This window comes from Patiria miniata, unplaced genomic scaffold (genome assembly GCF_015706575.1).
Source record: "Patiria miniata isolate m_02_andy unplaced genomic scaffold, ASM1570657v1 HiC_scaffold_18, whole genome shotgun sequence".
Classification (NCBI taxonomy): domain Eukaryota; kingdom Metazoa; phylum Echinodermata; class Asteroidea; order Valvatida; family Asterinidae; genus Patiria; species Patiria miniata.
In genome coordinates, this window is record NW_024037056.1 from 8,540,995 (window position 1) to 8,556,225 (window position 15,231).

At 38.1% G+C, this 15,231-nt stretch overlaps 3 protein-coding genes across 7 annotated transcripts in view; 2 read left to right on the plus strand and 1 right to left on the minus strand.

The window, feature by feature from the left end:
* LOC119724496 (V-type proton ATPase subunit H-like) overlaps positions 1 to 1,266 on the plus strand; it is a 30,617-nt gene extending 29,351 nt beyond the window's left edge. Inside the window, exon 11 of the mRNA XM_038195580.1 lies at positions 484 to 1,266. Within this exon, the coding sequence (XP_038051508.1) occupies positions 484 to 520 (37 nt within the window). The 3' untranslated portion in view covers positions 521 to 1,266. The remainder of the gene's footprint in view (positions 1 to 483) is intronic.
* A 1,120-nt stretch (positions 1,267 to 2,386) lies between these two features.
* LOC119724497 (U11/U12 small nuclear ribonucleoprotein 48 kDa protein-like) lies at positions 2,387 to 12,948 on the minus strand. 3 transcript variants are annotated; one of them, XM_038195581.1, is made up of 8 exons: positions 12,795 to 12,948; positions 11,083 to 11,223; positions 10,417 to 10,542; positions 9,762 to 9,828; positions 9,368 to 9,406; positions 7,504 to 7,680; positions 6,285 to 6,403; positions 2,387 to 5,687 (listed from the first exon to the last, which is right to left on the minus strand). In XM_038195581.1, the coding sequence occupies exons 2-8, from the start codon at positions 11,203 to 11,205 to the stop codon at positions 5,052 to 5,054; spliced, it is 1,287 nt and encodes a 428-aa protein (XP_038051509.1). In that variant the 5' UTR covers positions 11,206 to 11,223; positions 12,795 to 12,948; the 3' UTR covers positions 2,387 to 5,051. The 3 variants fall into 3 exon arrangements, with proteins under 3 accessions (XP_038051509.1, XP_038051510.1, XP_038051511.1); XM_038195582.1 differs by lacking the exon at positions 12,795 to 12,948 and adding an exon at positions 12,654 to 12,788; XM_038195583.1 differs by lacking the exon at positions 12,795 to 12,948 and adding an exon at positions 12,626 to 12,788.
* A 238-nt stretch (positions 12,949 to 13,186) lies between these two features.
* Positions 13,187 to 15,231, plus strand: part of LOC119724495 (phosphatidate phosphatase LPIN2-like) — a 28,865-nt gene continuing 26,820 nt past the window's right edge. For 2 of the 3 annotated variants that reach the window (XM_038195576.1, XM_038195577.1), the window contains exon 1: positions 13,187 to 13,544. The gene's annotated coding sequence lies outside the window, so the exon portion shown is untranslated. The remainder of the gene's footprint in view (positions 13,545 to 15,231) is intronic. The other variant, XM_038195574.1, reaches the window with a different exon arrangement.

Consider the following 15,231-nt stretch of genomic DNA (forward strand, 5'->3'; position numbering starts at 1 on the left):
AAGTACAAGAGACATCTGTACTGAAATGCAGACAAAATGAGAACTGAGTTACTATAAAGTAAGGTTGGTAGCCGAAGAATTGCCTTCTTCCATTTCATATTTCCTTTTGCTTGTCTTGCAAAGCAGCATTTTGGATAGTTCATTGCAACATTCATGTAGAACTAAATTTGGTGTAACCCGCTTTTTATGTGAAGTTGTGTATTCCTTTTTATAGTCTTGCGCATTACCCACCCCAATTGTTTGCCATGCTTTTTGTGCATTCAAAGTGTCTCCCATCTCTACAATTTATCTTCCAAGTTCACTAGTCAGCCTCTTCAGGTCATGTTCCCTGTCTTCTTCCAAGTTGTACAATCCCTTATGCCAGAGTATTGTTATTGCACCCACTGTCCTTCCATCCAGTGCATGTTTATTGTACTGTTGCATTGTGTGCATTTGTTTTGACATCATTTTCTTTTCTTGTTCTCTTTGTTTTGCTTCTCACAGGGAGTATCTAGGGAGGCAAATGATGCAGGATGCGTAACCATGACAACAAATGGTGCTCCAAAAAGACACAATAATAAAGTTTTGAAAAAGACTTCTTTATGAGAAGTCATCCAGAGATACGTGCTACACACATGACTTATTGAATTTTAACAACTTCTGAAAGGTTCTCTTGCTCTTCTAGAATTTTTGGATTTTTGTGGATGTCTTCATTTTTTTTAATACGGATTATAAGTCAAAGGAGAAAATCACTTGTTTGTTTTTAATTGATATCTGTTCACATGGAATTTATTGACTATGTTGCTTTTGCCCTGTGTATATATTTCACTGTGAAATTTGGAAACGGCTTTTCGTTGCATGTGTGTTAGTGTGCAATTGTTTTACTCAAAGTGAACATTCCTGAATTCTTCATCTTGAGAATCCATTCTGAACTTGTGTTGTGTCAACGCAGATGGCAGCGTTGCCATCTTGTTTTCTATGCTGTTATGAATGAGGTCTGTCAAGCTGTTCAGTATATGTATTTGTCTGGCTGCCAAGTTTCCAAGTGATTGTGTTATATGGATCATTTGTATTACAGCAGTCTTGGAGGTGCATGCCTTTGTTCAACAGGGACATGCATAAGTAGACTTTGTTCATTCATTGTTAACTCTCCTTTTGTTTCATCAGTCAGAGACACTCAAAAATTCAATCCGAGCCCTGTCATGCCTTTTGCACAAGCTAGTCACCAACACTCCGATCATATTTCAGAAGGCACCATGACTAGTTAAATTCCATCAACAGACAAAAGCAAGTAAATGGTAGTCACAGCTGGCTAATCAATCTACGGTCAAAGCCTAGCTATACCAGGCTTCATAACAATCACAGCCAGTCAATCCAGCTTTATGAAGGCAGAGAGCACTCAACTGTTAAAAACAGTCACTTGATTTATTTTGACAGCTGGGCTGGCCTTGTTGAAATTGCCAGCCAGAGAGGGAGGGTTAAGGAATCAAAATAAAAGAAAAACCTCAAACATGGCCGCTGAATGCAAATGGTCTATTCTAGATTGAAGCAAGTTAAAGGTATAGTCCATCACTTGTAATTTGTGCATTTTGTTCACTTGAAGCAACAAAAGTGCTCAATATGTGAAGAAGGATGCTGAACAACCAATCTGATGACGTTTCAACTTAGCTTCAGCTGCATTTTTCAAGAAAAACAACATTGTAGGATCTCGATTTCAAATCAAAAGTTGCTGAATCATGTTTTGAATTGGGCTTGAATCCAGCGTCCGAGACATGTTCTCACAGAGCCGATTGCAGCTACGCGATGTCGCGCACTGATCTGACGAATTATAGCAACCGCACGTGCGTTTGCGTCATGCCAATGCTTGTGCGCGCTTCACCGAAAAACAAAACGAACTACTAATTTAAATTTCCTACGGTGCTTCTTAAGACGCACCATTGGAAAGGCCTTCTTTCGTTGATTTTTTCAAAATGACAGCTTGCCAGAAAGAATAATTTCACAGGGAGTTTAGTCCCCATACTATCTTTCAACCAAGTATGTTTTTCCAACAATAATTACGCCAGTTACTTGTTGGAAAGCTGCAAATGATGGACTCTGGCTTTAACAAACTGCACATGTAGTAAACCATAATGCCAGTACTTTCAATTCATGGTGGTTGGATTACTCTAGTTTATTCTAAGGAACCACTCAATTTACTTGCAGCTAGGGTTGGTTATATGAAGTTGGGATTGTGTGGTGTTTTTGTTTTCTCTCCTCTTCATGGGCACATCTTAAATTTTTACGATGATTTAAAATGTTCTCTTCTTTAAAATCTTTTTGACAGTTCCTGTGATCAGTGCTTGAAAATTTGTTGACGGAGTATTATGTAAAGTTACAATTTTGTACAGACATGACATATTTAGGGAAGTATTTATATATATAATCTTGCAATAATAAAAAAAAAAAGTAACAACCGTGTAACTGACGTTAAATTACTTAAAACGTATGTAAATGTATTACTCTTTAAGTATTGTAGATAAATAAACAACTCCAAAAAGTCAATATTTAGATTTGACCAATGAACTGTATTTGGCTCAATACAGGGCGAGTTTTATAGATGTCTACACTGGTAGACTTGCATCAGTCTCGGTTCCTGTCAAGGCTATCAGCCATCAAGTTTGACAAAAAAAATGTATAAAATTCCTGAATTAAAATACCCTTGTGTGTGTAGATTGTAAGATAATCTGAAAAGACAACAACAGTGACATCAAAATAAATCTTTAGAGAGGTTGCAATTTTATTTTGTCTTGTTTCAATTTGTTTTTATTCGTTTAATATTCAAAATCCTGTTCATCACACAGATAAAAATATGTGCTGTTTGGAACAGCCTGCATTGAACAGCCTGCATTGAAAATACCTCAAAGTTTTGTTGGATACTTCTGTAAAGGCTTAAAGGATTATATGTGCACAGACATTATAAAGCAAATAAATAAGAAATTCATCCAAAATCTTTCTACTAGGGTGCTGTATTTTTTTTTTCAGTCTTATTTTTGACCAGAATGAGGATCTTGATAAAAATCGACCTTTAGGGCCACTGTCTAGATCCTCCCACAGAATATAAATAAAAACTTAACTTGCAGATACATGCATGTACTTTTCAGAAAATGGAAATAATGTCTGCACTATATAACAGTGTACACATGGTGGATTTAACTCAACGAAGTTTATTCATGATAAACTCACGGCAACACACCAAATAACCTCAGCACACTATACATATTTGCCATCAGTTAATTAAGTGATCAATACAGATGCACCATGTGATGCTTTCTCAACAGAATGACGATATTTTTAACAAGACTTGGAAGCTTATTTAATTTAATTTAATCAAAATGCTAGCAGCAATTACAACTGTAAAATTCATTTTTGTGCCGCCTAAATGAAGTTTTGGGAGACACCAGTCCTAAATTCTGGATGTCCATTCCAGCGGATGGGAGTTCTGGAGTAGGAGCATTGTTGTCCTTTTATCCCTTTTTCTCAAGATTTCCCTTGGGTACCATTCCCTTGCACGAGTACCAGAACTTCCATCTGCTGGATTGCCCGTAGCCCTGCATGTATGTTAGAGATTTGAAAACAATGTATAACTTCTACATGCTTTCATGGATTTTGATGAAACTTGGATGCAGTGACCCTTGGGTGGGAAGACACAATTCCTCATCGGATTACTGAGATTAAAGGTCATGTTGGGGTCATTTGAGGTCATTGCACAAAATTTGACTTTTTTTAAGAACACAAAACATGTAGGGATCGATCGCAGAAAAAGGCGACATGTGGCTGACCACTTGTTTTTTTTTGTCTGCTAGCATTTTTATCAGCTTGTATCTAACTCGGAGACTTTTGAATAAAAAAACAGCTAAAAAGTGCAGTTTAGTTTATCTTACATGTGCTTCTAATATGTCTAAAAGTTCCAATGTGGGCAAATGGAAAATGGCAACCTGTCTGCACGAAAATAGGAAATGTACTCGGTGACCTATCATATGGGTCTAGGAAATATGAATACAGAGCCTGCTGGAAATGAAAATCCTAAGTTACAACAGTCATGACAGTATGGGATACTTAAGTAATGTGGAAACAAATCACTACTTGAAGTTTCACATAATGAAGGATGACTTGCATCTGGGAGTGTTTTGTAATTGAAACCACACATCAGTGCTGAAATGACGACCTCAATAGCTCACATTGCTAAGCAAATGAGGCTGGTATAAAAATGCCATCTTCAGTTTACATGTTCCCTTTTCATGTAATTCAAAAATTACATTTTACAATCTTTAATTTTTAGATTAGTTACTAAATCTGAAAACGTACTTCAATGAAGATGAAATGTTAAGTGCTTTGTACTCCCTAATTCCACTGTGTCAAGTGCCTTTATTTGCTCAAAAATTGTGCCTATTTTGGACAAATATAGAAGAACCTTGAAATAGTGTATCTAGTGTGACCTACATGTAGTGGTTAGGGCTTGTGACTCATGATCAGAGGGTCAGAGGTTCGAATCCAGCTGCTGGTTATATGTTGTGTCCCTGGGCAAGCCTCTCTCCACCAGGAGTATAAATGGATACAGGCATTAGCTGGGAAATAACCTGCGATGGACTGGCATCCAATCCAGGCAGATTGGAGATTCTCTTCAGACGGGTAACACGGCGAGAGAAATCATCTCAGTGGTGATGACAAGACCAGTAAGCCCCGGGTGTGAAATATTCAGAAAAAGGGATAAAAGGAACACAATGCCATCACTCCACATGTCCTTCCTGTTGAGTACGTATGGATGGACAGAGGGGTAAAAATGAAACCAGCTATGGAGCTGTAATGCCAAAAAGACTTTTTGGGATGTGTTTTATTTCTGACCTCAAACATCGACTTTAATTTGTGTGTCAATGGAGTCAGCCAGGACAGCGCCCTCTATCTTGCACACATATACTTGGATTCTATGTACTGAAACAGAATACATTCATCAAGGGAAAATACAAGTACATGAATCACACAATCATGAAATGAAGAGCTGGTAACAAGATGGTTCCGAATAAGAGATAAAGGCATCATCTGCTATCCCTGCTATGATGCTTGTGCTTATGCCGATGTTTATGTTTGGAATGACGATGGCTTCTATCGTCATGCTCTCTCTCATCCCGTCTGCTTTGGCTAGGGCTACGACTTCTTGATTCTTTCTCTACCTTGATGGAGACACCTGCCATGGCATGAGGTGTGCTGGATCTACTAGTAGAATCCTCCCCTCTCCCTGACTCTACTAGTCTAGGGCTATGACTTGATTCGTTGGATGTCATCCGCTCAACTTTCTCAACTTTGACATGTGGACTTTCAGATCTCTCATTGCTTCTATGACGCCTGTTGCGATCCCTGTCATACCTTGAGTCAGATGGTCCTGGACTTGGACTTTGATCACGTGACCTGACATCAGCACGTCTGATTGGATGATCAGGCTCGTAATCATAACTGGACCGGTTTGAGGATCGGTGGCCCTTAGAATAATGCTCATTCTGACCATTGTCCTTTCTGGATGTAGAGCGGATAGGACTGTGGCTAGCATCACGTGATCTCCTCCCATCTGGGCTGGAAGAGCGCCCTCTGTGTTCGGTGTTATTGACAGATCCTTCGTCACCTTGTAAGGCTTGTTGTAACTCCTTCATCTGAGCTTCAATCACGTCCCTCATGATCTGTGTTCAATGTTGAAAAATCAAGGTCACCATTAAAAAGTTATCATCATTTTGCCCCCAGACTAAAGGCACTGCTACGAACATGGGGCTGGATAGCTCAGTTTATAGGTCAACACAAGTACAATGTTCTGACAGTTACAATTACAAATCCTCTCTTATGAATCTCTTTTTATAAAAATGTACTGTTTGTGCTTATTTGGAGGATTGTTTTTGTTTGAACTGCTTATGTTCTAGCAGTGAATATTTTTTATTCAAAAGTGAATACAAAAGGTATTCCCTTTTGAATGAGATATCAAATTTTAAAAATGGTGCCAGTTTAGTAATGGAATAATTACTTTGCAAATTTCAAATTATAGTAATTCTGTTATCAGAGGGCAGTCTGGTTGCTGCACCATATCAGAATTGATAATGTTGGGACCGAGAACCAGTCTACACCCAGAGAGGATGCGTTTGTATGTGAAAGAAATCCAAAACAAAACCTTTTATTCGGAGGAATGCAGATATCCGAAACAGAAAAAAATAATAACTTTTAAAAAAAATAAAACGTACTTAAAGGATAATTTTTTTCAAAGGAAAGATCTCCATTTGTAGGTTTACCTCTGTCTGTGATCTCCTTGTGATGTGAACATTCTTGGCTCGGTAGCTTTGACGACGTCGTTTGTAGTCACGTAACTCAGCCAGGACCTCCAATCTAGACTTGGGCTTGGCAGGTTCATCTGTGGAGCAGTGTAAAGAATGAATGTCTTGACAAACTGGGGTTGAACACTAAAGGCCGATGCAATCTTTGACCATTACCAGTTATTGAAATGTTGAGAAAAGACCGGTTCAAAACAGCTTGTAAAATTATTCCGTCTGACAGGTCGTAACAGAAAAAAATTCCATATCTAAAATTTGCTGGACAGTAATCAAACAACCCTCAAGCAGTAAAGACAAAGTCACGGAAGCAGTCAGTGCCAGTTCAGTCTGGAACTCCAAAGCAATTGTGCCGAGATGAATTGTGAGGCATTATCTAGAACTATTTTGGCCTTGCTATCAATGAAAGACATTTTGCATGGGTTCCACTGTTTCTCAAAAAGGTTCAGCATCCACTGTGCTGAATTTCATTTGGTTAAGTTTTGGATTGCATTTTGAATGCTCTCGTTATTAGGATCAGAAACTAAAATTTTTTAAAGAAAGTATATCAAAGAGTTCTTGTGGCTTTTCATCCAAATGTGAGTTACTGGAACAATAACAGGAAACAGCTGAAGAGATTTACCAGTATGAGCACTAGTTTAACATTGGGTTTACATGTATAATGCTTTTTGATCCTTGAAGTAAAAAATTCTATAACTGCAAGCAAAACAAGAACAAGTACCAAGTGGTACAACCCACGGCAGCCGTGTAACGTGAAGACGGCTATAAAATATGGCACCGTCCATGCACCCGGGCCGTACTGGTACCTCGAGAGTACAGAAAATGAAAAGGAATGGGGAGTGATCTAATATGCAAAAAATATGCAAATTAGACGCATGCGCAACAGTGTTTGCAAAACCAGTCTTCGAATGCAAAGCTGTATACTTGAGTTGTATGAATACAATATATGGCCGAGTAAAGTGTCCACCAACCAACCCACCAACCAACCCACCAACCAACATAAGCAGCTCAAGCCCACTGCGTGTTTCACACCGCCGTGGGAAAAAGGTTTTCTAGTTGAAATTGAGCATTTTCATAGTGGAACAATCTATCCAAATTAGGAGATTGAAAGACTAAAGTAAATGGTTATCCATTCATATCAAATGAAACCAAATTGGTTGTGGCATCATGAGATAAAATTTACCTTTTTTAAGCAATGCCTCTGGATCAAACTCCAGATCTTGTAGGGATACCGTTTCTTGCTGCCTAGCAGCTTTAGATTTCTCCAATACAGCCAGGTGGATGGCTAGTTTCTCTGCTGCTGTGAAGGCTTTATCCATACGGTCTATGGTTCGTGGAACTTCCTTGTTTCTTGAGCTCCCTACAATCAAACAAACAATTGTCCGGATATGAATTACTTTGGTAATTTATCGTACTTAACATATCTGAAACAGCTAAACACATGTTCCAGTATAAATGTTTCAGGTGTAACCTTTACAAATATTTGTATTGCTTTGGTTTGGTTTCAATAACCAAAGACAGAAGTGCTGGAAAGCAACTGTATAAATAACAACTTACAAATAAATATAAAATTTAAAATATAACAAACTGTACAGACAGTATCAGATTGTTGAAACACTACATGTACACGTGATAATTTGCAACAAGTTACAATAGTTCCCAACCTAAATACAAGAAAGGTCTCCTTATGAAAACATTTCAACTTGTGTGCTCTAGTAATTTGTAAGGACAAAGTGTGAGTTAATCAAATTAAGTTTTGCCCTCCACCTACGTATAAACACTCAGTGTGTTACCTCCCGAGTGAAAGTTGGAAAAAATCACTCGGGTGGGACTCGAATCCACGACCTCCTGCTTTCTAGTGCAGGCGTCTTACCACTCGACCACCAAGCTTGTCTGGGTCGGCTGACTGGTTCAATATAGCAGTGGGTACCGCAACCAATCTATCCGTAAGACGGAAATTCAATATTGGGTTTTGCCCTTTACTGACATATTTTTATAAACACTGCATACTTATGAATAGTTTGGGTGAGGTACCTGCTGCTATATCAGATTTGAACCAGCCAACCGACCCTGGCAAGCTCGGTGTTTGAGTGGTAAGACGTCTGCACTAGTAAGCAGGAGGTTGTGGGTTCGAGTCCCACCGTGAACAGTTTGTATTTTTTTTCTCACAATCACTCGAGTCAGCATGGAGTATACAGTGTTCATGGTGTTAATGAAAAAAACAAGGGGAAGGACAAAACCCAATATTGGACTTACATCACCCTGACGCAAATTCCATCTTATGAGTAAAAAAAAATCCATAAAATGCTAAACAGAAACAGGTTTCCAGCCAAAATGCCACGTGATGCTGCTTGTGACTGGTACCCAGTTGATACTGTCTGCTTAGTGGCGCTATGACAATTGACCCTAACCTTTAACTTGAGGGCCAAACATAGTGGCCACTTTGATGGACATACTGTTTTACACATATTTTCACTAGAAAATCAGCTGACAATCAATCATTAAACAGTGCACATTACACGGTGTTTTAGGTTCTGTGTTTGCTCAGCAAATGTTTTGATCCGTAATTTTCCGACGTGCCCCGCTGAAATTGCTATCTAAAGGCTTCTCATAACATAAATTTATGCCAACAACAAGGCAAATTTGCACACCATCATTCGTCCACCAATCCCATTTGAACTAATGTTCACTTTTTTTAGGGAGAAAAGAGGATACAGTGTAAGGATATAAGGTTGACAGACTGCGACTCTATCACTAGAAAGCACCTGCCTGGAATGCAAACGCTTGCTCACTGTAAGAAAGAGAGAAATTAGTCGATCAACATTTGTCTTAGAACCTGCCTAGATTTTTAAAAACAGATTACAAGTTATATCTAAACGTTTCAGTCAATGATGGTGTCTGTGCACATCACATAAATCATTTTTTGGGGAGGGTATCAGCTTGATGTAAGACAACTTTAGAAAGAGTCCCTTGCCTTTAAAATCATTCTTGGCTGAGGGAACCTGTTTTAGCAAACAAAATGATAAACATATGATTTTCTACTTTACCTGGAACTTGGGACAAGATATCGTCTTGTGCTTCCTTGTCTAAAAAAAAAATAACAAAATGTTTGTTAGAGGTGATTCCAATTTCAAAATCTGTAATACAAATATGGCCTTCTCTATAAAAATGGAATACGTCAATGAGTGTTTTCAGAAATTAAACTTTGAATATCCAAAAGAAGACTGAAAAGCACAATGAAATGGAAATGAAATGTTAGAAATGTTTTAAAGTTATGCACAGGTACATATTATTGCAACAAATTCTTCCACCAATCCAAATACAAATGTTTGTTGGTTCTTGGGTTTCAAAGTTTATCAAAATCATTACTATCTAGTAAATGAGTGACTTGCTTGCACCACGTATCAAATAACACATGAAAACAAGAAACCTTTGTCTTACCTATAATCACAGGCACAACAGACGAGGACCTGGCATAGAAGAAACTATGTGAGGCTGGGATTTCTTTCTGAAAAAAACAACAGGTACAGAAGTGCATAGTAAATATTACCGTATTTGGGCCTTCTAAACTGATTGTCTGAAATGCTGTGATAGGAACGCTAACACGCTTGAAACATCTTACATTCCAAATGAAACAGTCGCAGAACAGTTGACCTTTTTTTACACAGTCATATTTTAGCCTGTTGGCTCTCAGAGGGAATGAAATCAACTGAAACAATAATTCTGTGAATATCCTTAAATTAAAATATTCTTATTTAAGGCATGAGTATACGTGTAGGTTCACTAAAAGGCTAAACCAATCCGGGCACACCATCAATTCTATCACAAAGGCCCCCTTCAATGGCAAAAGCATTGTGCTAGCCATTGTTCAGATAGCAGTTGCTTTGTACAATAGCATACATCATGGTTTCTCCATTGAAGGGGGCCTTGTGAGTGTAAAGTGATCACGTGCCCCGATTCATCTTTAGCTAATTCATCTTATGTTGCTGCATTTCATTGGGTTTGCAGACAGTTCCAACAGATAGAAACTGGACTGTTCTGTCTGAACTATCTCCTAAAGCATTCGTATGTTCAATATTTGAGAGATTCATCTGACCTGTTTCTGTCTGGAGTATCCCTGAGCCACCAGCTGACATTCATGAGTGTGTTGCTCAAGGCAAGTCTCTGGTACAAGGTGGTGGGAATGAATGGGACACACCTTCATCTTCTCTTCATTCTGGGCCTGTTGAGAACAGATTAATATTTTATTTAGGGAAAGCAGGGGCGGATCAAGGGAGGGGGGGGGGGGACTTTTCCTTCAAAAATGCCAAGGAACATTGGAATTGCTAGTTAAGTAAAGCACAACCTGATAATCTTTGTAAATAGTCTCAGATGTGACCATACAAGCATAACAGGACATTATCAGAACCATTAATCAAAAGCTATCAAAATGCCGGTCTTGACAAATGGAAGTGAAGGTAACGACTCAATCCTAAATTACCCTTGAGTAATCATTTCATTTCAGTCATTTCATTAAATATCATATCCTTTGGAGCCTGCTGCCACATCTAACTTACTAGTTGACCAGGCCAAGCTTGGTGTTCAGATGTTTGAATAAATCCAATGCATGTGCAAAAAGGTTTTTTTCACTTGTGTTTTTGACAAGTCCTTTCTGAAACACACCTGTTGAGATTTGCTTTAGAAGCCTTGAAAAGTACTGAGCCTTAACTTGCACAATTCTTGTTTCTAATCTCCTGATGAGACCATAAATGAAACCACTTACAAGTATATCTTCCTTGTCCCATTGTAAATGACAAAGTAACTCATCCAGCTGTTGATGACTTCCATCAATGAATGCTGTCAGCTCATCAACAGTTGCCTGGCGTGTTTGCAGTCTGTCTTCCATCCTTGTAGAGTATTAGTTCTAGTATTAGAAACAAAGAACAAATCAGTCTTTTTCTTTTAACAATTGGCAAATGAGTTAACCGGGTTATACAAAGTTGATTGTATCATCCCTATTAGTAGAGCAGCAGGTATCTGAAATGGATTCGGATTCGGTTTATATCTCTAATGTTTTGGGTCGGAATGGCCTGGTCAACCCTTGGAGCTATGAACACACCTGACCCGATGCACATCATTAATGTTCATCATGTTCATGGTTTATTAACCATGACTTATACTAGTTGTAAATCATGATTGCATGTTCATGGTTTATAAACCATGACTAATAAATCATGATTGCATGTTCATAGGTTATAAAACCATATTATTAAAAATAGACAATTCATCATAACCACATTGTTTGTAGGCTAAAAACCTGATAGTTTTGCAAGTCCATAATGGTTTACAAACAATATTAAAATTACTTTACTAGTATGTAAACCATAAAAAGACTTTTGGCAACAATTTCTATGGTTTACATATATACAGGTGATATAATTCATAAATTGTCATATATCATAAACCATGGTAAAAACTTAGTCCGAGTAACTAGGACTCTACGGATCGTTTTTTTAACATTTCAACTTGGTCGGGCAATAGTACCAAGTCCAAATGTTAAAAAAAGCGATCCGTAGAGTCCTAGTTACTCCGACTAGTAAAAACTAGACCCGTGAACGTGGCGTTGTATACAACGCCACGCGAGTGTTGGATCTGTCATTGCCAAGATGTTTGCTGTAAAGTACGGCACAACTTTGTCACAACAAATGTTTTCAAAATGATCAGAAAATCAAAGACAGGCATGACACTCTGGTACCCCGAGTTCTACATGCGCAAAACGGTAGAAGTAACACCAGTGGGTACCCCGACTAAACGTCTTACATGGCAGGATGACCGTAATACCATATAAAATACTGCTAAATCCACTTCGAAAGTCTGCCAAATTACCCAGTATATATTGCTGTTCCATTGTGCAAGGGTTTATTTCAGGGATCTTTCTAGCTTAAGAAACTCCAGCTGACATGCTCATATTCATTCACATGTAGCATGTGATTGTGAATGAATATGAGCATGTCAGCTGGAGTAACTCAAGCTAGGATCTTTCAAAAAATGAAGGTTTTCAAACCAAATTTGCCATATTTCTCTAATCTTTGTCATTTTCCCTCATCTTCATAATTCTGGCGAAAAAAAAATTTCTGCGGATTTTCTGTACAACTCATTTTTGTATGCAAATATTCTGTCAAATGTAGCCGAAATTCGGCTAAAATGGTCACTCCATCTTAGTAACCGCGGATCACAATAGAGTGTTTTTACTATGGACTGAAGCGTGGCTATGTTTATAGCCACGTTCACGGGTCTAGGTAAAAACATGTTCATAATGCGCTAACCAATTAATTGACAAACGGCGCCCCATACCCTGTATCACATGCCTAGCCCGTGGCCGACATGGCCGAGTAGATTGACTAGCGCGTGTATCCTCAGTCAGAGATCCCTACTGACTGACACTATGGCAATGCAATGGCACTGCGACTGAAAAACGAAAAAGCCTCATCATACCTTTCCAAATTTTTCGGAGGTATTAAATCTAGTAAAACATTTTACTAGTACTAGTAGTAGGCCTAGCCTAGCAGCATTTTCAGGCAGCCACGCCAGCGATCAAAACAGAAAATACTGGGCAGCGCCATCACAGTCTCTTTCAGTTTTATTTTAGTTTCTTAAATCAATAACAACATACAGTTGGCCTAAATAATACAACATGTATAATAGAGCAAGGATAAATATTGCATAAATAGAATTGTGGGCATTCCTAATATCAAACCAATTGCAAATTTATTAAACAAAAATGATTTCAACAATTATTATTTCTTACCCATATATTTAAATGAACTGTGTCACCTGATTTAAATATTTTGCACGTGATCAACGTAACCGCGCGCCGCGCCGGTGACCGGATATGCATGGTCGACGATCGTGCGAGCACCGAGCACGTACACCGTGTTTTGTGTACGTCATGTCATTGCATGTCATGACATTAAGTCATTATACTCTCTCTACTCTGTTTTGTCACTGTCTGTAGGTAGTACTAATGTAATTTTATAAGTATAACGTATTTGAAGTGAACCTGGCAATTACTGTGTTGTTTCAGAGTTTGAAAAGCTGGTCTTGGTTACGACCGGCCGGGTTAGGAATTTTCATTCACTGCAAACGCGCTTGGAGTTGGAGTTATAACAGTTTCTCTTCATCTGACTCTTGACTTGGTTGGTCTTCACCCAACAACAATAACAACATCCAACTTCCAAGACCAAGGTAAAAATTACTAGTCTGCATATTTACCATGCTCACTACCTCCATGTCATGATTGTCTATTGATCACTTGCACTTGAACTTAAAATGTTGTCACTCAGGAGCTCAGCTTGCTGAATATTATTTGGTCATGTTGGTTTGTAGTTTGTTTTATTTTTTTAGAAACTTATTTGTCACTTATTTTTTTAATTCAAAGTCGGCCCTATTCTTTATTTATTCTAATAGTAATACATCTACTTCACTGTCATGACTGTAGGCCTACTTCAGTAAGTGTTGTGAAAAGTCTATAGGCGCTAGGCCCATGTACATGATCATGATGATGGGAACTTCAACCGTGAAATTGTTTGAAGTATTTGCCTACAAAAACTTGTAATTTTGGGCATTGGGTAAATCTAGCTGGAGTTACCCAGCCCTGAGTTTTATCATTGGGTCCTAGACAACCCAATGATAAAACTCAGGGCTGGGTAACTCCAGCTAGGGTAAATCATAAAAAAAGTGGTGTGGACTTAGTCTTAATGCATATTATTTAATACCCGTGCATCTGGAACCTCTTCTCTGGCATCCTTGGGTTTTACAAGATGATCTAGTCCAAATTTCCTACTTCCATGGAGTATAAACTATATGGACTAGGCTTTGTTACTAATTGCCCTTTTTTTTTACAGATCATGTCCAAATGTTGTAAAAGAAAAAACATAAATACAAGGGGATTTATAAAGTCCTTGTTCCTCCATGCTTGAACTAAAAATATTCTTCACAGAAGAATACTTCCTCAAGACTCAAGTGAAATAGAAAGATCAATTCTGGAGTGACAGCCCCTTTTCATAGGTTAATTTGGTTAAAACATGGTGATCTTTGTTTTGAACAAATCTGTTTGACATTACAGGGGCCATTTTACCCATCAAAGTAAACCCACAGCAGTGGGAGTTTGCAGTATTCATCCAGAATATGTTTATTGATAATTTGTTTTGAGATTTAGATGATATTGATTACCAAATATTGAAAAAAAACTTGTCCACATTTAAATTAACAAATAATTTCAATGCATCTTGATCTTGATCTTGATTAGTATGACAAGCTCCTGCAGGAATATCACTCAGCTTGGATGTAGACAAACATTAACCCTAACTCCCCAGCCTAATTCACTAGGAACCATACCCATTCTGGCAAATTCCAATACCCACATGGAAAATTGTATGCCAACCCCAGTGAGCATCAGTTTAGGGGTACTGTACCTATCCCAACAGGATAGGTAAAACCGGGCTGTTGAACTTTGATGGATTGAGTTCGGTTTAGGGTTAATTTGATTGTTCTGCTCATCTGTTTGTCATGTGGTTGTGACATAACATTGTGAGCAAATTATCTTTGTGGTATCTGCAGATAAGAGCTAACAAGTAACATATAGTTTTTATCTATTTCAAAGGAAGCTTGTATTTTAGTAAATGATTATAGTAGGCATGTAATCATGAGTCACATACATCCTTGTACTACTGATCTTGTGTAGTCATCTATTTTGCTAAGTTTTATGTCTTTCAAAGAAAATTAAGATTAACAATGAGGAGATGAGCTTCAAACTTAACTGTGAGCTGGGGCTGCCTACAAAGGCTACATAGATCATAGAGTAAGAAAAACTAGAATTCATAACTGTAATGGGATTATTAAATCATTTAACACAGAGGACTTCTCATACAGA

Bases quoted from the DNA above. Each gene is read 5' to 3' on its own strand.
- LOC119724497 (XM_038195581.1), bottom strand. From the start codon at position 11,205: ATGGAAGACAGACTGCAAACACGCCAGGCAACTGTTGATGAGCTGACA. The intron at 9,407-9,761 runs GTAAGACAAAGG...TTTTTTTTTTAG, and splicing joins TGTTGTGCCTGTGATTATAG to ACAAGGAAGCACAAGACGAT. The intron at 5,688-6,284 runs GTAAACCTACAA...CATTGAACACAG, and splicing joins CAAGGAGATCACAGACAGAG to ATCATGAGGGACGTGATTGA.